The 25154-nt window shown below is 31.6% G+C and overlaps 1 protein-coding gene across 6 annotated transcripts in view; it reads left to right on the top strand.

Annotated features, from left to right (window-relative positions):
* Positions 1-25154, top strand: part of LOC129756209 (clavesin-1-like) — a 101376-nt gene that overhangs the window by 41126 nt on the left and 35096 nt on the right. The window contains exon 1 of one of the 6 annotated variants that reach the window (XM_055753020.1): positions 2919-3666. The exons of 3 other annotated variants lie outside the window; for them this stretch is intronic. In XM_055753020.1, the coding sequence (XP_055608995.1) occupies positions 2950-3666 (717 nt within the window). In that variant the 5' untranslated portion in view covers positions 2919-2949. Of the gene's footprint in view, positions 1-2918; positions 3667-11264; positions 12013-17970; positions 18773-25154 lie in introns of those variants that run through there. 2 more of the 6 variants (XM_055753024.1, XM_055753022.1) reach the window with 2 other exon arrangements.

The following is a 25154-nucleotide window of genomic DNA, read 5'->3' as shown; positions in this document are numbered from 1 at the left end:
TTTCATGACATGTTCGAAATTTTCAATAGGGTAGCAGACGAACAGATAAGTATCTTCATTCCATTTTTGTATTTATTTGTGTATATTCTTTTTTGATTCGGAGGATATTCTATCGAAAGTTTAGATTATCATTTAATCATTCAAAACGCAAATTGATTTGTGTACGAGGTTTTGCTTTTTTAAATTGAAAAGTTAAATGAGAGAATGAAATCATTTCTCTATGAATTTCATGATTATCCAATTCAGTGATCAATTTCAATAATAATCTTGCCAGTGTTTTTCAGACTCGAAATGTTCTTTATTGTTAACTAATTTCAATTCTATCTAAATATTTTATTGTTTTACTACAATGTACAATACAAAGCATCATCTGTCTTTCTTTTTTGTTAATTATGAAAAGGCAAATGTAGTGCAAATTTTATGTTGTTAACACGAGTATAAGACGAATATTAGTTGGGTTTTATATGCTTGAGAACCACCGAGCGATGTGGGAGTAAATTTCGTGTAGAGGCTGCTTATATATTTTTTCTTCATGGAGGCCTTTAATTTGTTGTTCAGTGAAACATAATTCATATATTTTTTAAGAATTTATTGTTTTCTTATTTAATTTTGACTTTCAGAATATTATCGTTTAAATTTTACGACTAATTGCACAGCCATTTAAATTTTCTTATGAAAGACGGATAGTCATTATTACAACTGTACAGATAATTCAACCTGTCGCATAAATATTTCCAATTTCTTTAAAGGATTGTTCAATTGTTAACTGTAAAAGAAAATATGAATGAAAACCAAACTCAACTGATAAGCTCTCTGTATTGCATGTAGCGTATTGTAAGTAGCAGGAATTTTTTACTTTCATTTGACAATTTTTTTTGAGCATACCTTTTTTTGCAATCTGATTGAGGGCTATCTAACTGTAAAACTAGTAGACATCTTATTCCATTTTTTTTTATAAATAATCGAGCCAATCACTGGTGATTTTTTTTCTTGGCATGTATACATAGTAATTTTAATTAGTCATTTTATTTTCAGCAAATCAAGATAAACAAGATAATTAAATATGAAGATGCCTATTAGTTTTTTCTCGTTAAAAAGATTGATTGACATCCTGTTACCGCGTTATATATTGTAAAACTGAACTTAGTTAGGGACCTGATAAAAAATCTTTCAGGAAAAAGCATAAATTTTTAATCTTGTTCGTTAATCTTATAATTCTGACTATTGATTGCATAAGCTTAATAGAAGTTTAACCTTGTTAAAAACAGAACTGTGATCGGAAAATACTAAACATAACGTATTCATACAATTTTTTCATTTGAAATATTTTCAACAAAAAAAAACTTAAATCCTTAAAGCATGATCTTATTTCCGTTGATAAGAAACTATGGTTGGTCGAAACCAGAACTGTTAAGGCATCTTTTTTCGTTACGTGTAGAATTCAAAACCGAATAATATTATTTTTATAAGTTTTCTTTATTCTATATTTGGTATCTTAATTTACTGAATGAGTTAAACAAATAACAACGAAAGCCGAAATGATATTAGTTCGATAGTTCATTTTTTCCCCCTTTTTTCTCAATATTGTTAAAGTGATAACAACATTTTTATTTGTAACTAACATTTTTAGACTAGTTTTTTTTTTCCTCTAATACAATTTTGAATTTAAATGAATTATTATGAATGATATGACAATTTATAAATTTCTGAATAATAGGAAATAAGAATATTTATTGGGTTCCATAAGTCCATTCACAAATAATAGAAGCATAGGATAGAATTCAAATAATCGATCACACTTGTCAAAAGTGTCTCCTGATCGTATCCTGCCTCCCAAATCTCCAAACCAAAATTATTTTGCTAGGATGCAGAGGTGACCTCGGTCCTAAAGCACGAATTTATTTCTTTCATCCTTTTCTCTTTTTTCCTATCTATCTATTGACTACTAGGACGTGGCCGGCGCCGTTATTGATGATCAAAGAGAGAGCATCAGTTTTGTGCAATGAGAATGATCTGCTACTCCCAAGCATCATTCTTTTGACCGTTGCACAAAGCTGATGGCCTCGGTCAATCACGGAGTAGCAACCATTGGCGATGTGGAACTCGTTCTACTGAGCCACGCCTGAAAACATGGAGTTCGAAATGCAAAAAAAGTAAACATAATATAACTCAAGTAAGAAATCCGAATACTATTTAGTAAGAAAAATACCACTTGATTATTATCTCATAAGCATTACTTTGTTAGAAATTCATGATACAGCATTTCGTACTCAATGGTTTTTGGTGGATGTGAGTAGTCAATCAAGCTAAGCTAAGCTAATCTTTCAAAAATCCTTCCATGATCAGAAAAGTAAACCCGTACGAAGTGTACATTCAAAAAAATTTGAAAAACAAACCAAGATGATAAGGCTTTGATTTGTGTTGGTTTACACTTGGTAAAATAACAGCCTTTTAACACTTCCAATATATTAATATTTAGAATGCGATAACAATTTTTAAAAAGAAACTTCTGATTTTACAAATTTTCAACCCACCGGTGTTTTGAATTGTCAAAGCTTTACCCGTGTGCTTCTCATCGTTTCTTATTGAAAAGCAAATATCAGCCGGTCAATCGTTAAGTAGGTACACCTGGCGTAAGAAATTATCACGCTAGGTGGTAGTTCGTGTCTATTTAAAACGGGAGAATATTTTTTCCTATCTCTAATTGATGGCGGATAACCTTCTACTGGCCGCTTAAAAAATGATTAATAATAGAGTTTCTACAGACTTTTAAGACTGATAATTGTTGATGAGAGGGTTAGCGTACCAACCAAGATACAGATCCTTTTGTAAATACTCATTACCATCCCTTGCTGGGAGTGATTAAAGGTTCCCTTTCAAATGGGTATGCGCCGACAGGTTAGTTTAGTTTTAGATTCTAACGACGTGAATCGAAACGAGGCGCGCGCGATGTCCGCAGAATCGATCAGTTACTTCGATAAGTGTCCCGCTAGCTATGAGCCGTACCGTACAACTCTGGACGAGAAGCAGCTTGCGATTGCCCGGGAGGAACTGAACGAATATGACCATACCCGAGAACCTGCGCTGGCCCAGATGCGCGAGTTCATTGCCAAACATCCTCAGATTACATTTTGTCGAACGGATCCGGTGTTTCTTTTAAGCTTTCTACGAGTGCGCAAATTTAACGTTCAGGCTTCCTGTGAAATGTTAGAAAGATGGTTCATTTGTAGAACAACGTGTAAGGAGTTTTTCATGGTTACGGATCCGTTGAAATTGGAACCTCTAAGAAAGCAGAAAATCGTGGTCCCATTGGGACCTGATGCTCAGGGAAGGTTATTGGTAACCGTCCGGGTAGGAATGTATGATCCCATGAAAGTGCAACCGGAAGAAATTAATCTGCTAGCAGCTCTACTCCTCGATACCTACCAATATGTGGAGCTGTATCAGGTTCAAGGACTGGTACTGATTATGGACCTTGAAGGTGTCACCCTGGCTCATTTGGGGAGTTGGACGTTGCCGAAGCTGAAAACGAGCATGGGTGCTATTAACGATTCCATCAAGTATCGGCCCAGAGAAATTCATGTCATCAATGTGCCCAAGTATGCCGTCAAGCTGGTGGATTTTTGTGTGAAGGCGTTGAAAACAAAGCTCAGGGATCGATTGCAGGTAGTTTACCTTGGTTCATTGAGCAGTCAATTCTTATTTTTGAATAAAGGACTTTAAAGGTGAATTCAAATAAACACACTATTAAGAAAACTTATTCGATTATTGAATATAGTTGAATTCTTTTAGGCTTAACCCTTCGTTCATAAAGTAATAAATTTGCAAAAATTTATACATGAAACATGATTGATGAAAAATGATTAAAAAATCATGTAGTGAAGGGTTAAATACCTACCTTCCGGCGAATTTCCGATTTTAAAAGTGTGATATTTACTTAGCCTCTTAGAACCAGCCATTTGTGGCAGTGCGTGACAATACGAATATCCTGTACAAGTTGAATATTCAGGAACGTATTGATCATCTTCAATTATTAATGCCGTTTTAAGTTCAGCGTTGAACAAAACTTTGCACGACAAGTTTTTAAAAACTACCTGGAACTACGCAACAACGAATTGGGTAGTGCTCTAACAGAATAAAATAGAATTAGGTGGGTATACCAGCAAAGAATGTCTTTGAATATTTGTAAGAAACAAGTTGAAATCCATGTTGATATTCGAGGGTTGCCATAAGCGATGAAAACGCTGCCGAATTTGAGTGATAGTTTTACATTAGTCAAGTGGGATGCAACTAAAATTTCGCCCAACTTATGACAATTTTTCCGGGTTTTTCTTAAGAAGGGAAAGAACAACTTTTCGATTCTATCGCCCATTGTAAAAAAAGTTGACTAATAATTGTAACGGGAACAATTTGGAACCATATGTGCGGTTTTGAAAAACGTTAATTGTTTCGATAAATAATGTTATTTTTTAAGACAATTTAAAATGACAACATATTTGAATTCAAAGAGGATGTATTTAATGATTGGAATTCATGCAAAGCTACCATCACCCGAATAAACAAACAATTAGTGATGAAAGGCTGCGTTAAGTGACTAATGATTGTGGTGTGACTGTAGTTCAAATTTTTTTGCCAAAAATTGTTTTTCTGGGACTCTATCGATTTTCGAAAAACGGCTGGTTTTCAGAAAAAAACGACGAATAAAATAGCATAACATCTTTAATGATTTGAAGCAAAAACTACAGAAATCACGAATATAGGAAAAAATGGTAAACTTAAGTCATTTCGTAACTCTTATAAGTCTTTTTTATTCATAGAATGTTGCTCATTTTTGTTTTTCGGATCATTTTGTCATTTTTATCTTTTTGGTCTATTTTCCATTTTGTTCGAAACTCGGTGTTGTTTGTTGTTTTAACTAAAGTTGTATTATTTTTATATACTAGCTGTTCCCGTACGAACTTCGTTTTGTTTCTAACTATCAATAAAAGAGGAGGAGCTCGTATTTAAACAGTGGTTGGGTATTTTCACGACAATATTGCTAAATATATTAAACAGTTTTTATGAACGTGTTTCATACTGTTTATATGAGTGTTTCATATAAACTGTTTTGTGTTTGCTTGTGTTGCCTTTTGCTGACTCCTTGCACAAAATTTGATGCTTGAAGTCAATTGCTCGTCCCTAAAATCCCCGTTTGCCAATTTTCATTCCAATCCAATGCACAATAACGTCAATACAGCAAAAACACTGAATAGATAATACGAACGACACCCTTGGCCGACCCCTGACACAAAATTTGATACCTTAGACGGATTTTCCGTCATTCAAAACATTAATGTCTTAATTTTTAACTCAATCCGATCCAGGGGTGAAAAACAGATGAAAAAAACAAAAAAAGGCGCTCAAATGTCGAATTGATCTGATTAAATCACCGACTAGTGAGCAGATACCAAATTTTGTTTCTTTAGAAAGATTATTCTTAAAACTTTTTTTTAAGTCTTTGAGAGAGTTTTGCATTGGATAAGTTTACAAGTTTTACCAAACTGAGCATGCCTCATCTATAAAACAATAGCTTTGTTGATTTTGTTTGGTTCCGGCACGAGTTTTTATCATCAGCGATTACAAATCTTTTCAAAAAGAGCACATTTTTCTGTCGAAAAGTAAAAAGAATGCTGCAGCGAATTTCTATTTGGCTGACTTAAAATCCGATGTATAACGACGTCAATATCGCTAACACAGTATTTGTGTTGTATGGACGACCCCCTCAAAAAGGGGTCATCCGAAAATCTAAAAACAAAGCGCTGCCTAAAGAATTCCATTAATGAACGTCTTTTTTTGTTATGCACATGATGGGAAGGATGGTTTCCTAAAACACACTCAATTTTTCTAAGAGCACACTCTAAGAGCTACACTGACGGAACAATTCAACCTTTACTCCAATAATGAGTTCTCGACATTCCAACGTTATTGGCTTAAGATGTGAACGGTATTGGGGCTAGATAGAAAATAAAAATACGTTTTCACGTCCTTTCATATCTCATCACAAGACAGATGAGGATGGAGTCAATCACCGCCAGGCATCCAGAGGATTCCAGACTCGAATAAGTTGATCCGGTTGGTCAATGCTGTGCCTGTGTATTTACGGTGACTGCACAATACAACTGCAACCATTTTTGCAACTTCATTAAATTTAAGATACACACTATTAAAAACATTCACTTACATAAAGTGAGAGTGTGGTAGTTTGGAGAACATGTTTTGAACGAATCTCATCAAAAAACAGGGATGATTTGAATCAAAATGTCGATTGCAGGACCAAATTTGCATTTAAAAATCATTTTTCACCTAGACCTAACAACTGAAATTATCAGATTTACTTAAAAAATTCAGCTTCACTTTTATAGAATGTCCTATTATGTTTAAGCATAATTAAAAAAAAACAGTTTAAATATAATTAAATTGGGGGTTAAACCCCCCCCCCCCCCATGAGGGTCCAAAAAAACAAGCGAGGTATTCTACCTTACACTTAAAATTTTAAATTCGTAATCCAGTTATGATAATAGAGCAAAGTAACTGAAGAGTAACAATCTAGACTAAAAACTAGTGCCAAAACCACAAAAACCCATCCTAAGTTTAAAATTCTGCTACAGTTTTTCAAAATTTTCTCACTTGTTCATGGAAAACGGTTGCCAGAATTTTTTCAGCACGTATCCGGGACGGACAAATCCGAGCTGATTTATATAAAAACCTGGCAAAATATCCGGGAATATCCGGGCAATTCTGTTCAGAACCTAGGAATAACTCATCGAAAATCAATAAAGAAAACCTTTTCATGATTCTTTTTTTTTAAACTTGCTTCAGAAATTATCAATAAATAAAAACAAATTTATTTACAACACATTTTTTTTAAGTTTGATTAAAAAATGAGAAAGAAACCCAGGCAAAATCTGGGCTATTCCAATGAAATCCGGGCAACAGGGTCAAACCGGACTTTCCAAAGTTTTATATTAAATATCCAGGCCAACCCGGTTTAAACTGGGAAATCTACAACCTTGTCATAGAAATTCAGGTCTGAATGTAAAATTTTAAATTAAACCCATTTTGGAGGTTCTGGTTCCATGTTCCCATAACCAAATTTGTATTTCTACATATTTTCGTATTTCGGATTTTGTACCAAGTTTAGGATTCTTGATTTTCAGTTCGAATGATAAGCTGCTTTGAAATCCCGGTTCAAAAGCATTTCATATCAAATTTGAATCATGTTTTTCGAAAATTTTATGCATTTCCAATGTTTTTATAACAGTTTTCCGAATATAAAAAACGAAGAATTTGGTTTTATATTCAAATTCGAAGCTAAAGAATAAAAAATATTCTTACACAAAATTTGAACATTTAATACTTCTAAGTGTTGATCCAAAATTGAAAACTCAGATTTAGATTCATCATTCTAAATTCACATTTTATTTCAGATCTAAAAAACGGATTATTAATAAATTAATTGATAATAAATTAATATTAGACCAGCACTACAGAGTTCAAATAATATATTCATGAATGAGGGCTTGGCTAGTAAAATTCTTATTTGTTAATTAAAATTAAATATTTATTAATAAGATTCGACAATCGTAATTTTTGTACATTTCAGAAATCGTATTGAAATTCGAAAACAGATTCAAAAATCAATTTTTGAATTCAGGTTCAGAATTCAGATTAAAAATTCAGAAAAAGATTTGGCTTGTGAATAAGTTTTTCAATCAACATTAAATTGTTGAGGAATTCAAGAGAACAAGAACTTAAATATTTGCTTGATTTCCAGATTTAATTTTTTTTAAATCAGAATAAGTTTGTAAACAGAATTCAGCAAAAAATTACAAATATAAACTAGAATTTGAGTTAATTTTTTTAAGTTTTATTTTATGCAAAATATCATAAATTATATTTTAAAAAAATCATCCTCAGGATTATCATTCTGGAATTGATTCTTTATGAACCTATATTTGAAAGAAAAGAAAGAAACTGTTAAAGAAACATGTAGCTGATCTTCACCTAAAAAATCTGCACGAAATTTTATATTTTCTCGGTGTATTGTTTAACATTTTTAATATTGTAGTTTTTTTAAAGCCAAATTTCAAATTAAAATCATAAATTTTGTTCAAAACAAATTTGATCCGAGAATGTATTATCTCTTGCTGTTTATTTGAACATTTTTATTTATTTTCATCAAAGGATAGAATCTTGGAACTTGCTTTAAAGTTTGGAAGATTAGGCTTGTTTGATTAAAGTATAGAATAATCTTTTTTGAGAAATTGAAGGCTACCCTACAAAGAACTTATTTTATGCTCAAATCAAATAACTTTGATCTACCAGACTCTTGAACAAATTCATAAATTTTAACCATCAATGAAAACAAATTCCACATTTTGTTTCTAAAGGTTTCATTATAAAAAAAGTAAGCTCACCCTTAAGGCTAAGGACCACTTTTCTATAGTTACGATTTAATACGAAAACTATTAATGAGTACTTAAAAGTTAATAATCATATAGTTTCAAATATATTTTGATTTAATCTTTTTTGTTCGTTTTCTGTTGGGCAAAAAATCATAGGTAAAAATCAGTCACCAACCCCCCCCCCCCTCCCCATGAGTCGGTTCTTCCTACGGCCCTGGTATCAACATTTCCTTTTCATTGATTTTTTCAGTAAAAATTGATGTCTCGGTCTCGTCAATACTTTGGTGATCCCGAACAGTGGATTACAGATCACACGGAAGCGTTTTGTAACTTGAAATTGGTTTCGTCGTCGATGATAACGCACACCGGTTTTCCACACAGCAGTTGATTACATAATTTTCGGGCAAATCTCTGTGACGAAAATACGTTGCAAAGTGTAAAGTCTGTTTCACATAGAATCCAATCTTGTTCCACCACTTTTTCATTTGAGCGGGTTTTTTCATGGTTCTGCCACATTTCTTCAGTTTGCCCTTAACTATTGCCCAATATTTCTCGATGGGACGGAAATCCGGACAGTTTGGTGGATTGATACTTTTTTCAACAAAATCGATCTTGTTCTCCTTATACCACTTAACGACATTCCGGCTGTAGTGGCAGCTTGCCAGGTCCGTCCAGAACTTCACCGGACCTTTGTGGGACCGAATGAATGGCAAAACCTTCTTCTGGAGACATTCTTCTTTGTAAACATTCCCATTCATTGTGTCCGCAGTGATGAAAATCTTAGTCTTCTTCCCACAACTACAGATTGACTGCTTCAATCTTGATGAAATTTTCACCACTAAGTAAACAAACCATCCGGATCAAAACACTGTCAATAGATTCGCGATGTGACAACTAGGGGCGCTGCAGTAAATGAAAAGATGCGACCAGATTCTATGTGAAATGCACTACTGGCATAAAGATTCGAGCCTCCAAGCAAAAATCATGCATGACAACTACATTCAAACGAAACAAGGAAAACATTTTATGGGGTTTTCATCCTTTTGGATAATTCATCTAAAAAAAATATAGTGAAAATCGAACTCACTGCAACATTTCATCTCGGCTTTGCCAGTACGATATCTTGTCCAGTGCACCATCTGAGTCGGTTAGCAAACGAAAGTTTATTGTCATATTCCTTCTGCCATAGCCCAATTAAAAAAAAACGCACTGCATTGGCCGTCTGGCGTTTGGCCGGTGTTTTTTCATCATTCTTTGTCTTTGGAAACTAGAAACTTTTTTCTATTGCCGGTCGGTTTACATACACACGCACAGCTCATCTTGGCTGGTGGTTTTTTGTTGTCAGTTGGAAACAAAGAATGTTTTTTTTTCTTATGCCAATTCATACACACACAGCGCTCGCTACATCATTGGACAATATCCTTGCTGGCTGATTGTTTCCATCCTGCTTTGTATTGTGATTTGTTTTAATCGGCTTCTTTCAGTCATGTGCAATGCGGTTGCGCTGGGAAGATAATGCCAGTTATTAAAAAGCTTGTTAATGCCGGACCGGCATAGAATCTTATACCGATAATTCCACCTCCAAGGAAGTTCATTACTAGAGTAGAGCCTGATTTGTGGGTGTAGGCTTCGGCTTCTTTCGCTTTTATATATCATTAGACCCAATCTTACCTTGGCACGATGGACAGTGCTGATAGTGGATTCTCGTTTTTGACCACATCCTGAACTGAAGCAGCCTTCTTTCAGGTTTAAGCACGCATGACTTTCAGGTCCAAAGTTTTGTCCACAGGATCCGGTTTCCGCCCCGATTTTTTTAGTATACGAAGATGCTTTTCTTTGCATACTTTCAAATCGAATTTCAGACCGCTCCGAAACTTACTTCTTCCATTTTCGCCAACTTAATCAGCGGAATGTTTGGCATAAAACACCATATAACACCATAAAAATATGCATTGAATTCGGGAAAATGATTCATTAAACAAAGGTATTCGAATTAAAAAGTTCTATCAAGAAATGAACGGACTTAAAAAAAATAAAAAGGAGAAGGTTGACATGCAGTTTTTCAATTCATTAAATCTAGTTGGAAAATTTTTGTTCAAAATAGATTTAAGAAATAAAGGTTAGATGTTTTTTGAAGAGATTGAACGCAAACATTACGCGCAATAATGACATAACAAACTACATTTTTCGGTCGAGCTTTCGGTTCGGAGGCTTCCAGCATAGCACAATAACGATCGCTTTATTAAAAAATTATCTCAGTTTAAAAGTGGAAGTTTAAAAAAAGTCATTTCGAGCGGTACTTACACCAAACAGCTCATCGTTTTCTTTTTATCTTTTTTGTAGACTTCCTTCGAATTGCATCCTTTTAAATACACTTTCCCTTAAAAGAATTTCTTTTTTCTAACTTCTTTTCTAGCAATATTCGACTCAAGAATTTGTATACCAATTATTTTTAGGTTTTTTCATAATCCCCTGAGACTCTCTCTCTAACTCTTATTTCTTAAATAAGCATTACTTTTGTATACATACATCCCTTAGTTTTTCCACTCATAGCTATATTATTCTAGAATGCTTTGGAACAATATTGAAATGATTCAATGCATTTATTAGAGTTACATATGTGAAACCAAAGCTGAAGCACGGAAAACCGCCGACGACAGGAAAGTACGAGTATATGATTTGCCGTAATTTAGTAGCAAATCTTCGTTTATCATCTGTGATGATTCAATTGCTTGCTCGTAGCATTCTGCCTCTGATTGATGTCGTCGTTGCCTTTCTTCGCTCATTTGGCAGTATGTATTAAGTCATTTTGTTTCGGCTCAATCGGTAGTTAGATTCCGGCGATCGACAACGACGCGTGATGTCCGACATAGCAAATTTGGACAAATGTCCCGCGGTTTACGTGGAGTATCGGTGTGCTCTGGAGCCCAAACATTTGGCAATCGCTAGGGATGAGCTGAATGAGAATGAACATACGCGAGGGCCGGCCCTGGAACAGATGCGCCAGTTCATAGCCAAACATCCGCAGATCACGCGTTGCCGTACGGATCCGTTATTCCTGTTGATGTTTCTCCGAAATCGAAAATTCAATGTTGTGGCCGCTTGTGAGTCTTTGGAAAAATATTTGACATATCGAGTTGTGGCGAAAGATTTTTTCTATGTGAAAGATCCGTTGGACTGTGATCATCTGGTAAAACAGGGAATATTTATCCCACTGGACCCGGATGAAGAAGGACGAAAAGTATTTTATCTTAGATCAGGACATTACGATCCGGACAGTGTGCTTCCTGAGGATGTAACACGACTCGGATTGCTAGCGCTGGAAGTCTACCAGGAAGTGGAACATTACCAGGTCATGGGAATTGTGTTGCTGGTGGACTTGAAGGAAATGAGCTTATCTCATGTGGCGAATTGGACACTGACCAAGCTGTCGATTGTCACGCGGGCAATGAATGAAGTCACCTTTAGATGGAAACAAATCCATGTGTTCAACATTCCAAAGTACACAGCCACTTTTATCGAACTGGCGATGAGATTGATATCGCCCAAGTTGCGGAATCGAGTAGTGGTATGTGTTTTAAATTTTCATCTCGCAACAGTCAAATAAGTTATGAAATTTTCAAAAATGACAAAAATGACAAAAATGACAAAAATGACAAAAATGACAAAAATGACAAAAATGACAAAAATGACAAAAATGACAAAAATGACAAAAATGACAAAAACGACAAAAATGACAAAAATGACAAAAATGACAAAAATGACAAAAATGACAAAAATGACAAAAATGACAAAAATGACAAAAATGACAAAAATGACAAAAATGACAAAAATGACAAAAATGACAAAAATGACAAAAATGACAAAAATGACAAAAATGACAAAAACGACAAAAATGACAAAAATGACAAAAATGACAAAAATGACAAAAATGACAAAAATGACAAAAATGACAAAAATGACAAAAATGACAAAAATGACAAAAATGACAAAAATGACAAAAATGACAAAAATGACAAAAATGACAAAAATGACAAAAATGACAAAAATGACAAAAATGACAAAAATGACAAAAATGACAAAAATGACAAAAATGACAAAAATGACAAAAATGACAAAAATGACAAAAATGACAAAAATGACAAAAATGACAAAAATGACAAAAATGACAAAAATGACAAAAATGACAAAAATGACAAAAATGACAAAAATGACAAAAATGACAAAAATGACAAAAATGACAAAAATGACAAAAATGACAAAAATGACAAAAATGACAAAAATGACAAAAATGACAAAAATGACAAAAATGACAAAAATGACAAAAATGACAAAAATGACAAAAATGACAAAAATGACAAAAATGACAAAAATGACTAAAAGACAAAAATGACAAAAATGACAAAAATGACAAAAATGACAAAAATGACAAAAATGACAAAAATGACAAAAATGACAAAAATGACAGAAATGACAGAAATGACAGAAATGACAAAAATGACAAAAATGACAAAAATGACAAAAATGACAAAAATGACAAAAATGACAAAAATGACAAAAATGACAAAAATGACAAAAATGACAAAAATGACAAAAATGACAAAAATGACAAAAATGACAAAAATGACAAAAATGACAAAAATGACAAAAATGACAAAAATGACAAAAATGACAAAAATGACAAAAATGACAAAAATGACAAAAATGACAAAAATGACAAAAATGACAAAAATGACAAAAATGACAAAAATGACAAAAATGACAAAAATGACAAAAATGACAAAAATGACAAAAATGACAAAAATGACAAAAATGACAAAAATGACAAAAATGACAAAAATGACAAAAATGACAAAAATGACAAAAATGACAAAAATGACAAAAATGACAAAAATGACAAAAATGACAAAAATGACAAAAATGACAAAAATGACAAAAATGACAAAAATGACAAAAATGACAAAAATGACAAAAATGACAAAAATGACAAAAATGACAAAAATGACAAAAATGACAAAAATGACAAAAATGACAAAAATGACAAAAATGGCAAAAATGACAAAAATGACAAAAATGACAAAAATGACAAAAATGACAAAAATGACAAAAATGACAAAAATGACAAAAATGACAAAAATGACAAAAATGACAAAAATGACAAAAATGACAAAAATGACAAAAATGACAAAAATGACAAAAATGACAAAAATGACAAAAATGACAAAAATGACAAAAATGACAAAAATGACAAAAATGACAAAAATGACAAAAATGACAAAAATGACAAAAATGACAAAAATGACAAAAATGACAAAAATGACAAAAATGACAAAAATGACAAAAATGACAAAAATGACAAAAATGACAAAAATGACAAAAATGACAAAAATGACAAAAATGACAAAAATGACAAAAATGACAAAAATGACAAAAATGACAAAAATGACAAAAATGACAAAAATGACAAAAATGACAAAAATGACAAAAATGACAAAAATGACAAAAATGACAAAAATGACAAAAATGACAAAAATGACAAAAATGACAAAAATGACAAAAATGACAAAAATGACAAAAATGACAAAAATGACAAAAATGACAAAAATGACAAAAATGACAAAAATGACAAAAATGACAAAAATGACAAAAATGGCAAAAATGACAAAAATGACAAAAATGACAAAAATGACAAAAATGACAAAAATGACAAAAATGACAAAAATGACAAAAATGACAAAAATGACAAAAATGACAAAAATGACAAAAATGACAAAAATGACAAAAATGACAAAAATGACAAAAATGACAAAAATGACAAAAATGACAAAAATGACAAAAATGACAAAAATGACAAAAATGACAAAAATGACAAAAATGACAAAAATGACAAAAATGACAAAAATGACAAAAATGACAAAAATGACAAAAATGACAAAAATGACAAAAATGACAAAAATGACAAAAATGACAAAAATGACAAAAATGACAAAAATGACAAAAATGACAAAAATGACAAAAATGACAAAAATGACAAAAATGACAAAAATGACAAAAATGACAAAAATGACAAAAATGACAAAAATGACAAAAATGACAAAAATGACAAAAATGACAAAAATGACAAAAATGACAAAAATGACAAAAATGACAAAAATGACAAAAATGACAAAAATGACAAAAATGACAAACATGACAAAAATGACAAAAATGACAAAAATGACAAAAATGACAAAAATGACAAAAATGACAAAAATGACAAAAATGACAAAAATGACAAAAATGACAAAAATGACAAAAATCACAAAAATGACAAAAATGACAAAAATGACAAAAATGACAAAAATGACAAAAATGACAAAAATGACAAAAATGACAAAAATGACAAAAATGACAAAAATGACAAAAATGACAAAAATGACAAAAATGACAAAAATGACAAAAATGACAAAAATGACAAAAATGACAAAAATGACAAAAATGACAAAAATGATAAAAACGACAAAAATGACAAAAATGACAAAAATGACAAAAATGACAAAAATGACAAAAATGACAAAAATGACAAAAATGACAAAAATGACAAAAATGACAAAAATGACAAAAATGACAAAAATGACAAAAATGACAAAAACTAGATAAATAAGAAAAAATACAAAAAATTACAAAAATTACAAAAATTACAAAAATTATGAAAATTATGAAAATTACAAAAAATACCAAATTTACAAAAATGACAAAAATGACGAATATGATTAAAATGCCAAAAATTACAAAAATTATAAAAATGACAAAAATTACAAAAATGACAAAAATTACAAAAATTACAAAAATTACAAAAAATACAAAAATTATAAAAATTACAAAAATTACAAAAATTACAAAAATTACAAAAATTACAAAAATTACAAAAATTACAAAAATTACAAAAATTACAAAAATTACAAAAATTACAAAAATTACAAAAATTACAAAAATTACAAAAATTACAAAAATTACAAAAATTACAAAAATTACAAAAATTACAAAAATTACAAAAATTACAAGAATTACAAAAATTACAAAAATTACAAAAATTACAAAAATTACAAAAATTACAAAAATTACAAAAATTACAAAAATTACAAAAATTACAAAAATTACAAAAATTACAAAAATTACAAAAATTACAAAAATTACAAAAATTACAAAAATTACAAAAATTACAAAAATTACAAAAATTACAAAAATTACAAAAATTACAAAAATTACAAAAATTACAAAAATTACAAAAATTACAAAAATTACAAAAATTACAAAAATTACAAAAATTACAAAAATTACAAAAATTACAAAAATTACAAAAATTACAAAAATTACAAAAATTACAAAAATTACAAAAATTACATAAATTACAAAAATTAAAAAATTACAAAAATTACAAAAATTACAAAAATTACAAAAATTACAAAAATTACAAAAATTACAAAAATTACAAAAATTACAAAAATTACAAAAATTACAAAAATTACAAAAATTACAAAAATTACAAAAATTACAAAAATTACAAAAATTACAAAAATTACAAAAATTACAAAAATTACAAAAATTACAAAAATTACAAAAATTACAAAAATTACAAAAATTACAAAAATTACAAAAATTACAAAAATTACAAAAATTACAAAAATTACAAAAATTACAAAAATTACAAAAATTACAAAAATTACAAAAATTACAAAAATAACAAAAATTACAAAAATTACAAAAATTACAAAAATTACAAAAATTACAAAAATTACAAAAATTACAAAAATTACAAAAATTACAAAAATTACAAAAATTACAAAAATTACAAAAATTACAAAAATTACAAAAATTACAAAAATTACAAAAATTACAAAAATTACAAAAATTACAAAAATTACAAAAATTACAAAAATTACAAAAATTACAAAAATTACAAAAATTACAAAAATTACAAAAATTACAAAAATTACAAAAATTACAAAAATTACAAAAATTACAAAAATTACAAAAATTACAAAAATTACAAAAATTACAAAAATTACAAAAATTACAAAAATAACAAAAGTTACAAAAATTACAAAAATTACAAAAATCACAAAAATTACAAAAATTACAAAAATTACAAAAATTACAAAAATTACAAAAAATACAAAAATTACAAAAATTACAAAAATTACCAAAATTACAAAAATTGCAAAAATTACAAAAATTACAAAAATTACAAAAATTATAAAAATTACAAAGATTACAAAAATTACAAAAATTACAAAAATTATAAAAATTACAAAAATTCAAAAATTACAAAAATTACAAAAATTACAAAAATTACAAAAATTACAAAAATTACAAAAATTACAAAAATTACAAAAATTACAAAAATTACAAAAATTACAAAAATTACAAAAAATACAAAAATTACAAAAATTACAAAAATTACAAAAATTACAAAAATTACAAAAATTACAAAAATTACAAAAATTACAAAAATTACAAAAATTACAAAAATTACAAAAATTACAAAAATTACAAAAATTACAAAAATTACAAAAATTACAAAAATTACAAAAATTACAAAAATTACAAAAATTACAAAAATTACAAAAATTACAAAAATTACAAAAATTACAAAAATTACAAAAATTACAAAAATTACAAAAATTACAAAAATTACAAAAATTACAAAAATTACAAAAATTACAAAAATTACAAAAATTACAAAAATTACAAAAATTACAAAAATTACAAAAATTACTAAATTGACAAAAATTACAGAAATTACCAAAATGACAAAAATTACAAATATTACATAAATTATAAAAAAATGATAAAAATGTTGATAATGAAATGAGGTAAAGTAACAAAATTTTAAAATTCCTGACTTCTCTGGAAGTTCCCGATAATTCACATTTCTGTTTTGATTTGATTTTGCTTAGTTTCCTATTTTTCATGAAAAACAGTATTTATTTTATTTTGAACTATTCGACTTTTATTTTGAGTTTTTTTCTGCTATATATAAAATTTATGACCTCAACTATATTTTTTTCCTAAATTACTGAAAGAGCTTTTCAAACTGCAATAACACAAGTTGAAGTAAGATTAAATTGGGCTAAAATTTAAACAGATAAGTTTAAATTTTAGCTCAATTAAAGCACGCTTCAACTTGTGCTGTAACAGTTTAAAAATCCCTTTCGATCACCGCTGAAAAAAATCTAGTTTCGTTTTTGCTTCGCATGTTTCTGTTCAACTAGTTCTCTCGTTTAAATTCTTACCTGTTTACAAGCCATTCAGGTGAGGGTTTGCACGTTTAAAGTAGCAACTTGTTTTCCAATAAACATTTTTTAGCCTACATACTTGTAACTAGGCTTGAGGCCTGTCGATTTTCAATACATCCGCCTTCACCTTGCTCCGGACGCCTTGCCTCGATCCAGGATTACTACGAGCTTTAGCCACGCCACGAGATTTATTTTCGCATCGACAAAATTAAAGCACTGCTCTAGTTGGTTGAGGTGCACTTTTCACGCCTAAATATGCTTGTCGAAATAAGAGATCCGGTGCACAATCTGGCTCAAGTTAGTCTAATGTGATACGTTCGGTTGATCGGATTCGTTGAAATGATTAAAGTTTCTGAAAGTGGTAGGGATCTTCCACCCTCGGAAGAGTACCATTGCAGTTTGGAACCGGAAGATCTCAAAGTTGCTCGGGAAGAATTGAACGAGTATGACCACGTAAGGGATCAGGCTATGGAGCAGATGCGCGAGTACATCGCCAAGCATCCACAATTCCGGAACTGCTGGACCGAGCCGTTGTTCCTGTTGAGATTTCTGAGGTACCGGAAGTTCAATGTGGTTGCGGCTTGTGAGTTCCTGGAAAAATGGTTAATTGGCCGCGTTGAGGCGAGGGATTTCTGTGTGGTGGATAATCCCGATGGACTGACCCAACTGATCGACCAGGCTATGATCGTTCCTTTGGGAAAAGACTCTCAAAATCGGGTGGTTACCGTTATTCGATGTGGCCATTACGATCCCGCCTTAACAACCCCGGAACAGGTGACCCAACTTGGGACTTTGGCAGTGGAAGTATTCGCGGATGACGAACGATTTCAGGTGCATGGGCTGATCGCCATTCTTGATCTCGGGGAATTTTCGATGGCCCATTTGGGGCGGTGGACTTTTACCAAGCTAAAAACGGTTATGACTGCCGCCAGGGACATTTTGCCTTTTCGAGTGAAGGAAGTGCATCTGGTTCGGATGCCCATCTACCTTACCAGTGCCGTCGATTTTTGTCTGAACATTTTGTCGTCGAAGTTGCAATTCCGCGTTAAGGTGAGTCCTGTCCGTGAAATGTTGTCTTATCCGATTGAGTACTGAGGATACTTGGCACTTGCTTAACAGAAGTCAAAAAAATTAATTAACCTCAATGCTCATTTATGCGCTTATTAATCACTAGGGACTGAGCGTTTGTGAACGTTACATGTGATCAATAAAAAAAAAACTACTATAATTTACACTTGACACAAACCAAAATATATCTTGAAAAGTATGTTCGACGATAGATAGCTATTCAGATAAAAACTGTGTACATACACTTCTCGATGTTTCATGCAATTTAAAGTCATTTAGCATTAAAGTGAACATTTGCCCTATTTCCTTGCAGTATAAAGTTATGACTCAAAATATCATATAGTAATTGTGTGTTTTTTGTTTGGATGGATATGTTTTCTTTAAATACTTCTAGCTTTAAAGATGAATTGAAGTTTTAACAATGATTGGAATTTGTAGAATGCACTTATCTGTGACTAAAGCACTTACAAAGAATTGCCTAAAATTTTCATGAAATACTTATTGAATGCGCCATGCGCTTACAGCTTCTCCCTTACAGGTGTAGGACTGTTTCCACGAGTTTGGAGTCACTTTTTAAACTTTCGGCTTTCGTTGGCTTGTAACTTTATTTGGGTACAATGAAAAAACCCAAGCAACCAAAAGCCACATATTTACTTGAATGAAGGCATTGAAAGTTACACATTGGCTGACAAAGTTAATCAACTGCCCAATTCCCTTTAGTAAACTTTTTGTACTCATTAATGAACTTGAAAGTTGCAAAAGTGATCAATATGTACGTTGTATGTGACTTATTTTGCCCAATTCCCATGAGTGATCTATATGTACTCATTAACGAACTTGAAAGTTGCAAAAGTGATTTGTACGTACGTTATACGGGACTTAAGACACCTAAAGGACACAAAAGTGATAAAAACGGGATTTGGTAAGTCACAAAAAGTGCATTGATGTGCTTTCAAAATCAAATCACCACTTAGAGTCGGGGTTCGATCCCAAAGCCGGACAAGTTTTTTTTTTCAATAAGTAATTTGGTAATTGAGGAACCGATGCCAAGGGTGCAGTTGAGATAGAAAGAGATTTTTTGCTCATTTTGCTATTTTTTGGAAGTTGAATTAGCTGGAGCTGAATAGAAGATCATTAAGACTTGTTTTGGAACTTAAAAGTATCAATAAGAAATTTTTATGATAATTTTGAGCTGCATAGAATGTACTTCATATCAATGATGGGACTGAGTAAACGTTTTTTTACCTGTTTTATGGGACTTTTGGTTTCTTGGGAAACTATCCTTGAACTTGTACAACCGTTATATGTAACTTTGTGGCTACCGTAGTTTAGAATAATAAACTTAAACTTAAACTTTAAAAAAATCTTCGGAGACCAAAATCCTTAATTTTGCATCATTAGTTTTAGTTGAAAACGCAGGTTTCAGTGGTGGAATAGAGTTACTTTTATTCAGGTTTGTTCGTGAAGTCCTTAAACAACTACCCATTACATAAGCGATAGTGTAGTATTGTACCCTGTCATAATAAGATGCTTAACGGCTCAGGCCTCTGGATCTGCTCTTTACAGCAGAAGTATGAACATAACAGCAGTCGTATTTCAGAGAGCAACGGAGAACGACGTGCCTTCTCTTTGACGTCTATCAGCGGACACTACAGATAGCACTTTCCACTTTTCCCTAACCGGGAAAGTACTCATTTCTCAATGAGTACTTTGATACTCTTACCCAGTATATCTGGCAACCCTGTTGTGTTACCATGAATCCAATTTGAGTAGTCTCGCTTAACCGTGCGATTTTTTTTTTTTAAATATGTCTTTATTTGTATCAAATCATCATTACACTTATATTACATTATTGCATTAAACTAGGTGTTCAGCTCAATAATGAACTGTTCATAGCCCTATAAGTAACTAGATTATAAGAATTTATTTATAAGATTTAAATTTGCTGAGCGCAATCAAGTTTTTAATGTAGGAGAACATCCTGTAATAGCAAAAATATTTTATACTTAAAACTAAACACTATCTTAAAATTAAACTAAACATAAAGAGAACGAATCTCTGCGATGGAAGACTGCATCGATTTGCCTCTGAAGTTGGAGATGATTTTGTTGGCCATCTCTTCGATCGATTCAATGCCCGCAATCCGATGAAGATCTTCGGTGCTGTGCCAAGGTGGAAGCCGCAAAATCATTTTCAGAACTTTGTTCTGAATCCTCTGGATGGCTTTCTTCCTCGTCGCGCAGCAGCTAGACCAAATCGGAACTGCATACATGATCGCTGGTCGGAAAACTTGTTTGTAGATGAGCATCTTATTTCGCAGACACAACCGGGATTTCCTGTTGATGAGAGAATAAAGAGATTTAGTGTATTTATTACATTTAGATTGAATATCTTCAATGTGATTTTTAAAAGTAAGATTCCGATCAAGTGTAAGTCCCAAGTACTTCACGTGATCAGACCATTCTAATGAAACCCCATTAAAAGTTATGGAATGATTTTCATTAGGTTTTAAAAAATTTGCTCTTGGCTTATGGGGAAATAAAATAAGTTGAGTTTTGGAAGCGTTAGGAGAAATTTTCCACATTTTCAAGTAATTCAAAAAGGAATTTAAATTTTGTTGCAATCTACTGCGTACCACCCGTAAATTTCGACCTTTGGCTGAAAGCAAAGTGTCATCAGCAAATAATCTCCTACCTTTTCCTTCTGGTACATCAGGAAGATCAGAAGTAAAAATATTATATAAAATTGGCCCAAGTATACTACCCTGAGGGACACCAGCTCTAATGGGTGTCCTTTCAGAGCATGAATTTTGATAGCTTACTTGTAAGGTTCGGCTAGGCGGTGAGATATACAGGAAAATCAAATCGAGCTAATTTAGCAACTAAACCTTTGTGCCAAACACTGTCAAAAGCTTTTTCAATATCAAGAAGAGCAACACCAGTTGAATAACCTTCAGATTTGCTAGCGTTAATCATATTAGTTACACTCAAAAGTTGATGTGTAGTAGAATGTCCATGACGAAAACCAAATTGTTCATCAGGGAAAATAGAATTCTGATTAATGTGAATCATCATTCTATTCAAAATAACTCTCTCAAATAGTTTACTTAAAGAAGGAAGCAAACTAATTGGTCGATAACTTGAAGGCTCTGAAGCACTTTTTCCAGGTTTCAAAATTGGAGTTATTTTGGCATTTTTCCATTTATTGGGAAAATAAGCCAAATGAAAACATTTGTTGAAGATTTTAACTAAAAAATTTAAAGTGCTTTCAGGCAACTTTTTAATAAGAATATAGAAAATCCCATCTTCCCCTGGAGCTTTCATATTTTTAAATTTTTTGAAAATCAATTTAAGTTCATCAATATTTGTCTCACAAGAACTTTCAAACACATTTTGCTTGGAAAAAATATCATCAAATTCTAGGGAAATTTGAGCATCAATTGGACTTACAACGTTTAAATTAAAATCATGAGCAGACTCAAATTGTTGGGCTAATTTTTGAGCCTTTTCTGAATTAGTTAAAAGAAGTGTATCCCCATCTTTCAAAGTAGGAATTGGCTTCTGGGGCTTTTTAAGAATTTTAGTTAATTTCCAAAATGGCTTTGAGTAGGGTTTTATATCCTCTACTGCTTTAGCAAAATTTTCATTACGAATGAAATTTAAACGACGTTTGATCTCTTTTTGAAGGTCGCAATAAATTAATTTCAAATAAGGATCCCTAGTACGTTGATATTGGCGTCGACGAATGTTTTTCAGTCGTATCAAAAACTGAAGATCATCATCAATTAAAGGTTGATTGAATTTATGTTTAACTTTAGGTATTGAAGCGGCTTTAGCATTGACTATTGAAGTTGTCAAATTTTCTACAGCCAAATCAATATCTTCTATTGAATTCAGTGGAACGTTGACATCTAAAATACGTTCAATAAAATTCATATATCGCTCACAGTTAGCCTTTTGAAAATTAAAAGTTGATTTTAAAGGGTTTTCAATGGGACTTTGAGATAAAGAAAATGTTACTGGAAGGTGGTCTGAATCGAGGTCCGCATGAGTAACTAATTGACTACAATGCTCGCCTAAATCCGTTAGAACCAAATCAATTGTGGAGGGATTTCTAATTGAAGAAAAACAAGTATGCCCATTAGGATATTCAACAGTATAATAACCTGCAGAGCAGTCATTAAACAAAATATTCCCATTTGAATTTGATGAAATATTATTCCAAGATCGGTGTTTTGCATTAAAGTCACCAATAATAAAAAATTTAGATTTATTTCTGGTGAGTTTTTGTAAATCTCCCTTCAAAAAATTTTTCTGTTCACCGCTACATTGGAAAGGCAAATATGCGGCAACAATTATAATTTTCCCCATAGAAGTTTCTAATTCAATTCCAATTGTTTCTAAGACTTTTGTATTGAAAGAAGGAAGAAGTCTAAATTTGAGACGATTATTGATGACAATAGCTACACCCCCACCTTGTCGATCAAGTCGATCATTTCGTAAAATTTTAAAGAAAGCATTGCTTTTCAAGTTATTGTCTGGCTTTAAAAAAGTTTCAGTGATGGCAGCAATATGTATGTTTTGAGTTTTCAAAAATAAAAAGAATTCATCTTGGTTAGCCAGCAAAGATCTAGCATTCCAATTCATAATATTTAAACATCTATTTGGATCCATGAGGGAATCGTAAAGTCATAATAATTTTGTTAGCATAATTAAAAGAAGTTTGGAAAGCTTCAAACATTGAATTTGCTTTCAACATAAGTTGCATCATTTCCATTAAATTTTGATGCAAAAATTTTAATTTTTCCTCAGTAATCTCACCCAAATCAACAAAATTGTTAGGATCAGAAAATGAAGGAGAAGAACAAATATTTGAATTTCGGGGATTTTCCCAAGCCTTCGCATGAACGTTGAGACTTGGTTTTTTCCCATTTTTATTAGTTAAACCTGAAGAGGGAAACCCATTTTCAACCACCTCTGAGAACGATAAACAACGAGTCTGGGGCGCAGATTCAGCACAGGTAACATTAAAATCACTTCGGGTATTACCCAGCCGTGATTCCAATGTCGACCGAGGCTGACCGCGAACAGGCAGGTTGTTTGCCGGCCCGACGTGTGAAGACGAAAAAGAGGAAGGAGGAGAAGAAACTTTTCTGGAAACTTTGGGATTTTTCCTAGAAGCAATAATTTTTGCCCTGATGGGACAATCTAGCGAATTCGAGGAGTGATTACCTGCGCAATTCGCACACTTAAAAAATTCTGTTTTTGGCTTATCACCACCAAAAAGGCATTTAGATTTTTCATGATCGAATGAGCCGCAAAACATGCATCTGGCATTCATTCTACAATTTTTAGTGCCATGACAAAAAGCTTGACAACGACGACATTGCGTAATATTTTGTAAAAAATTGGTATGGGATTTACGAAAAGGTTCAAATTTTACTCGACAATGGAACATAAGACGAGCCTTTTCCGAAATTTCCAAATTATTAACCTGATCCTTTTTAAAATGGATCAAATAAAGTTCAGGAGCAAAACCAACACTACTGGTATTATTCGTGTTGGTTCTTTTCCTCATTTGAATTACTTGAATTGGAGAAAAACCTAACAAAGAATTTAATTCAGCTGTGATCTCATCCGGTGTCTGATCGCCAGTGAGACCACGAAGTACAACTTTAAATGGACGATCACTTCTAGCGTCGTACGTAAAAAATTGGTGTTTTTTATTATTCAAATAATTTAAAACCTTTTGAAAATCATTAAAAGATTCCGCCAATAGACGAGCAGTTCCCCTTCGACCGATCTGAAAAGAAATCTTCACATCCTTGACGGAAGTGACGATTTCTTTTCGAAAGGCATTGAAGTCAGGAATCGTGACCGTTATTGGTGGAATCTTTTCGTTTTTAAGAGTATAAGAAGAAGAAGGTTTCTTAGTACTCTTATCAGAATTAAATATGAATATTTCCTCATCACCGATGTTATGAAGGACATCGAATGAATTGGAAATTTCAACTTTTTTGGCAGATGGCCCTGGATTAGGTTCAGCAATCCGTTTTCTTCCGGCCCTTGAGCCGGCCGAAGACTTCCCCATGCTGGAAAGAAAAGAGAAAATATGAATAAAAGAAAATGAAAATAATTTTAGCACTGAAAAGTGCTGATTGAAATACAGGTAAGGAAAAAATAAATAATGTAAAATGTTCCTGCAGGTACACAGCAACGATACGATGCTCCGGCGTACGTGTTGACGGCTCAACGGTACAGATGGAAGTGATGATTAACCGTGCGATGATGTAAACATTTGAACCGCGTTTATCACCATCACCTATCATTAGCAATCATCGGTTCTATTCTTCGCAATTGCGAAT

This window comes from Uranotaenia lowii, chromosome 3 (genome assembly GCF_029784155.1).
Source record: "Uranotaenia lowii strain MFRU-FL chromosome 3, ASM2978415v1, whole genome shotgun sequence".
NCBI lineage: Eukaryota > Metazoa > Arthropoda > Insecta > Diptera > Culicidae > Uranotaenia > Uranotaenia lowii.
The sequence above is the reverse complement of the archived record's forward strand: the minus strand, read 5'-3'. Positions and strand labels throughout refer to the sequence as shown.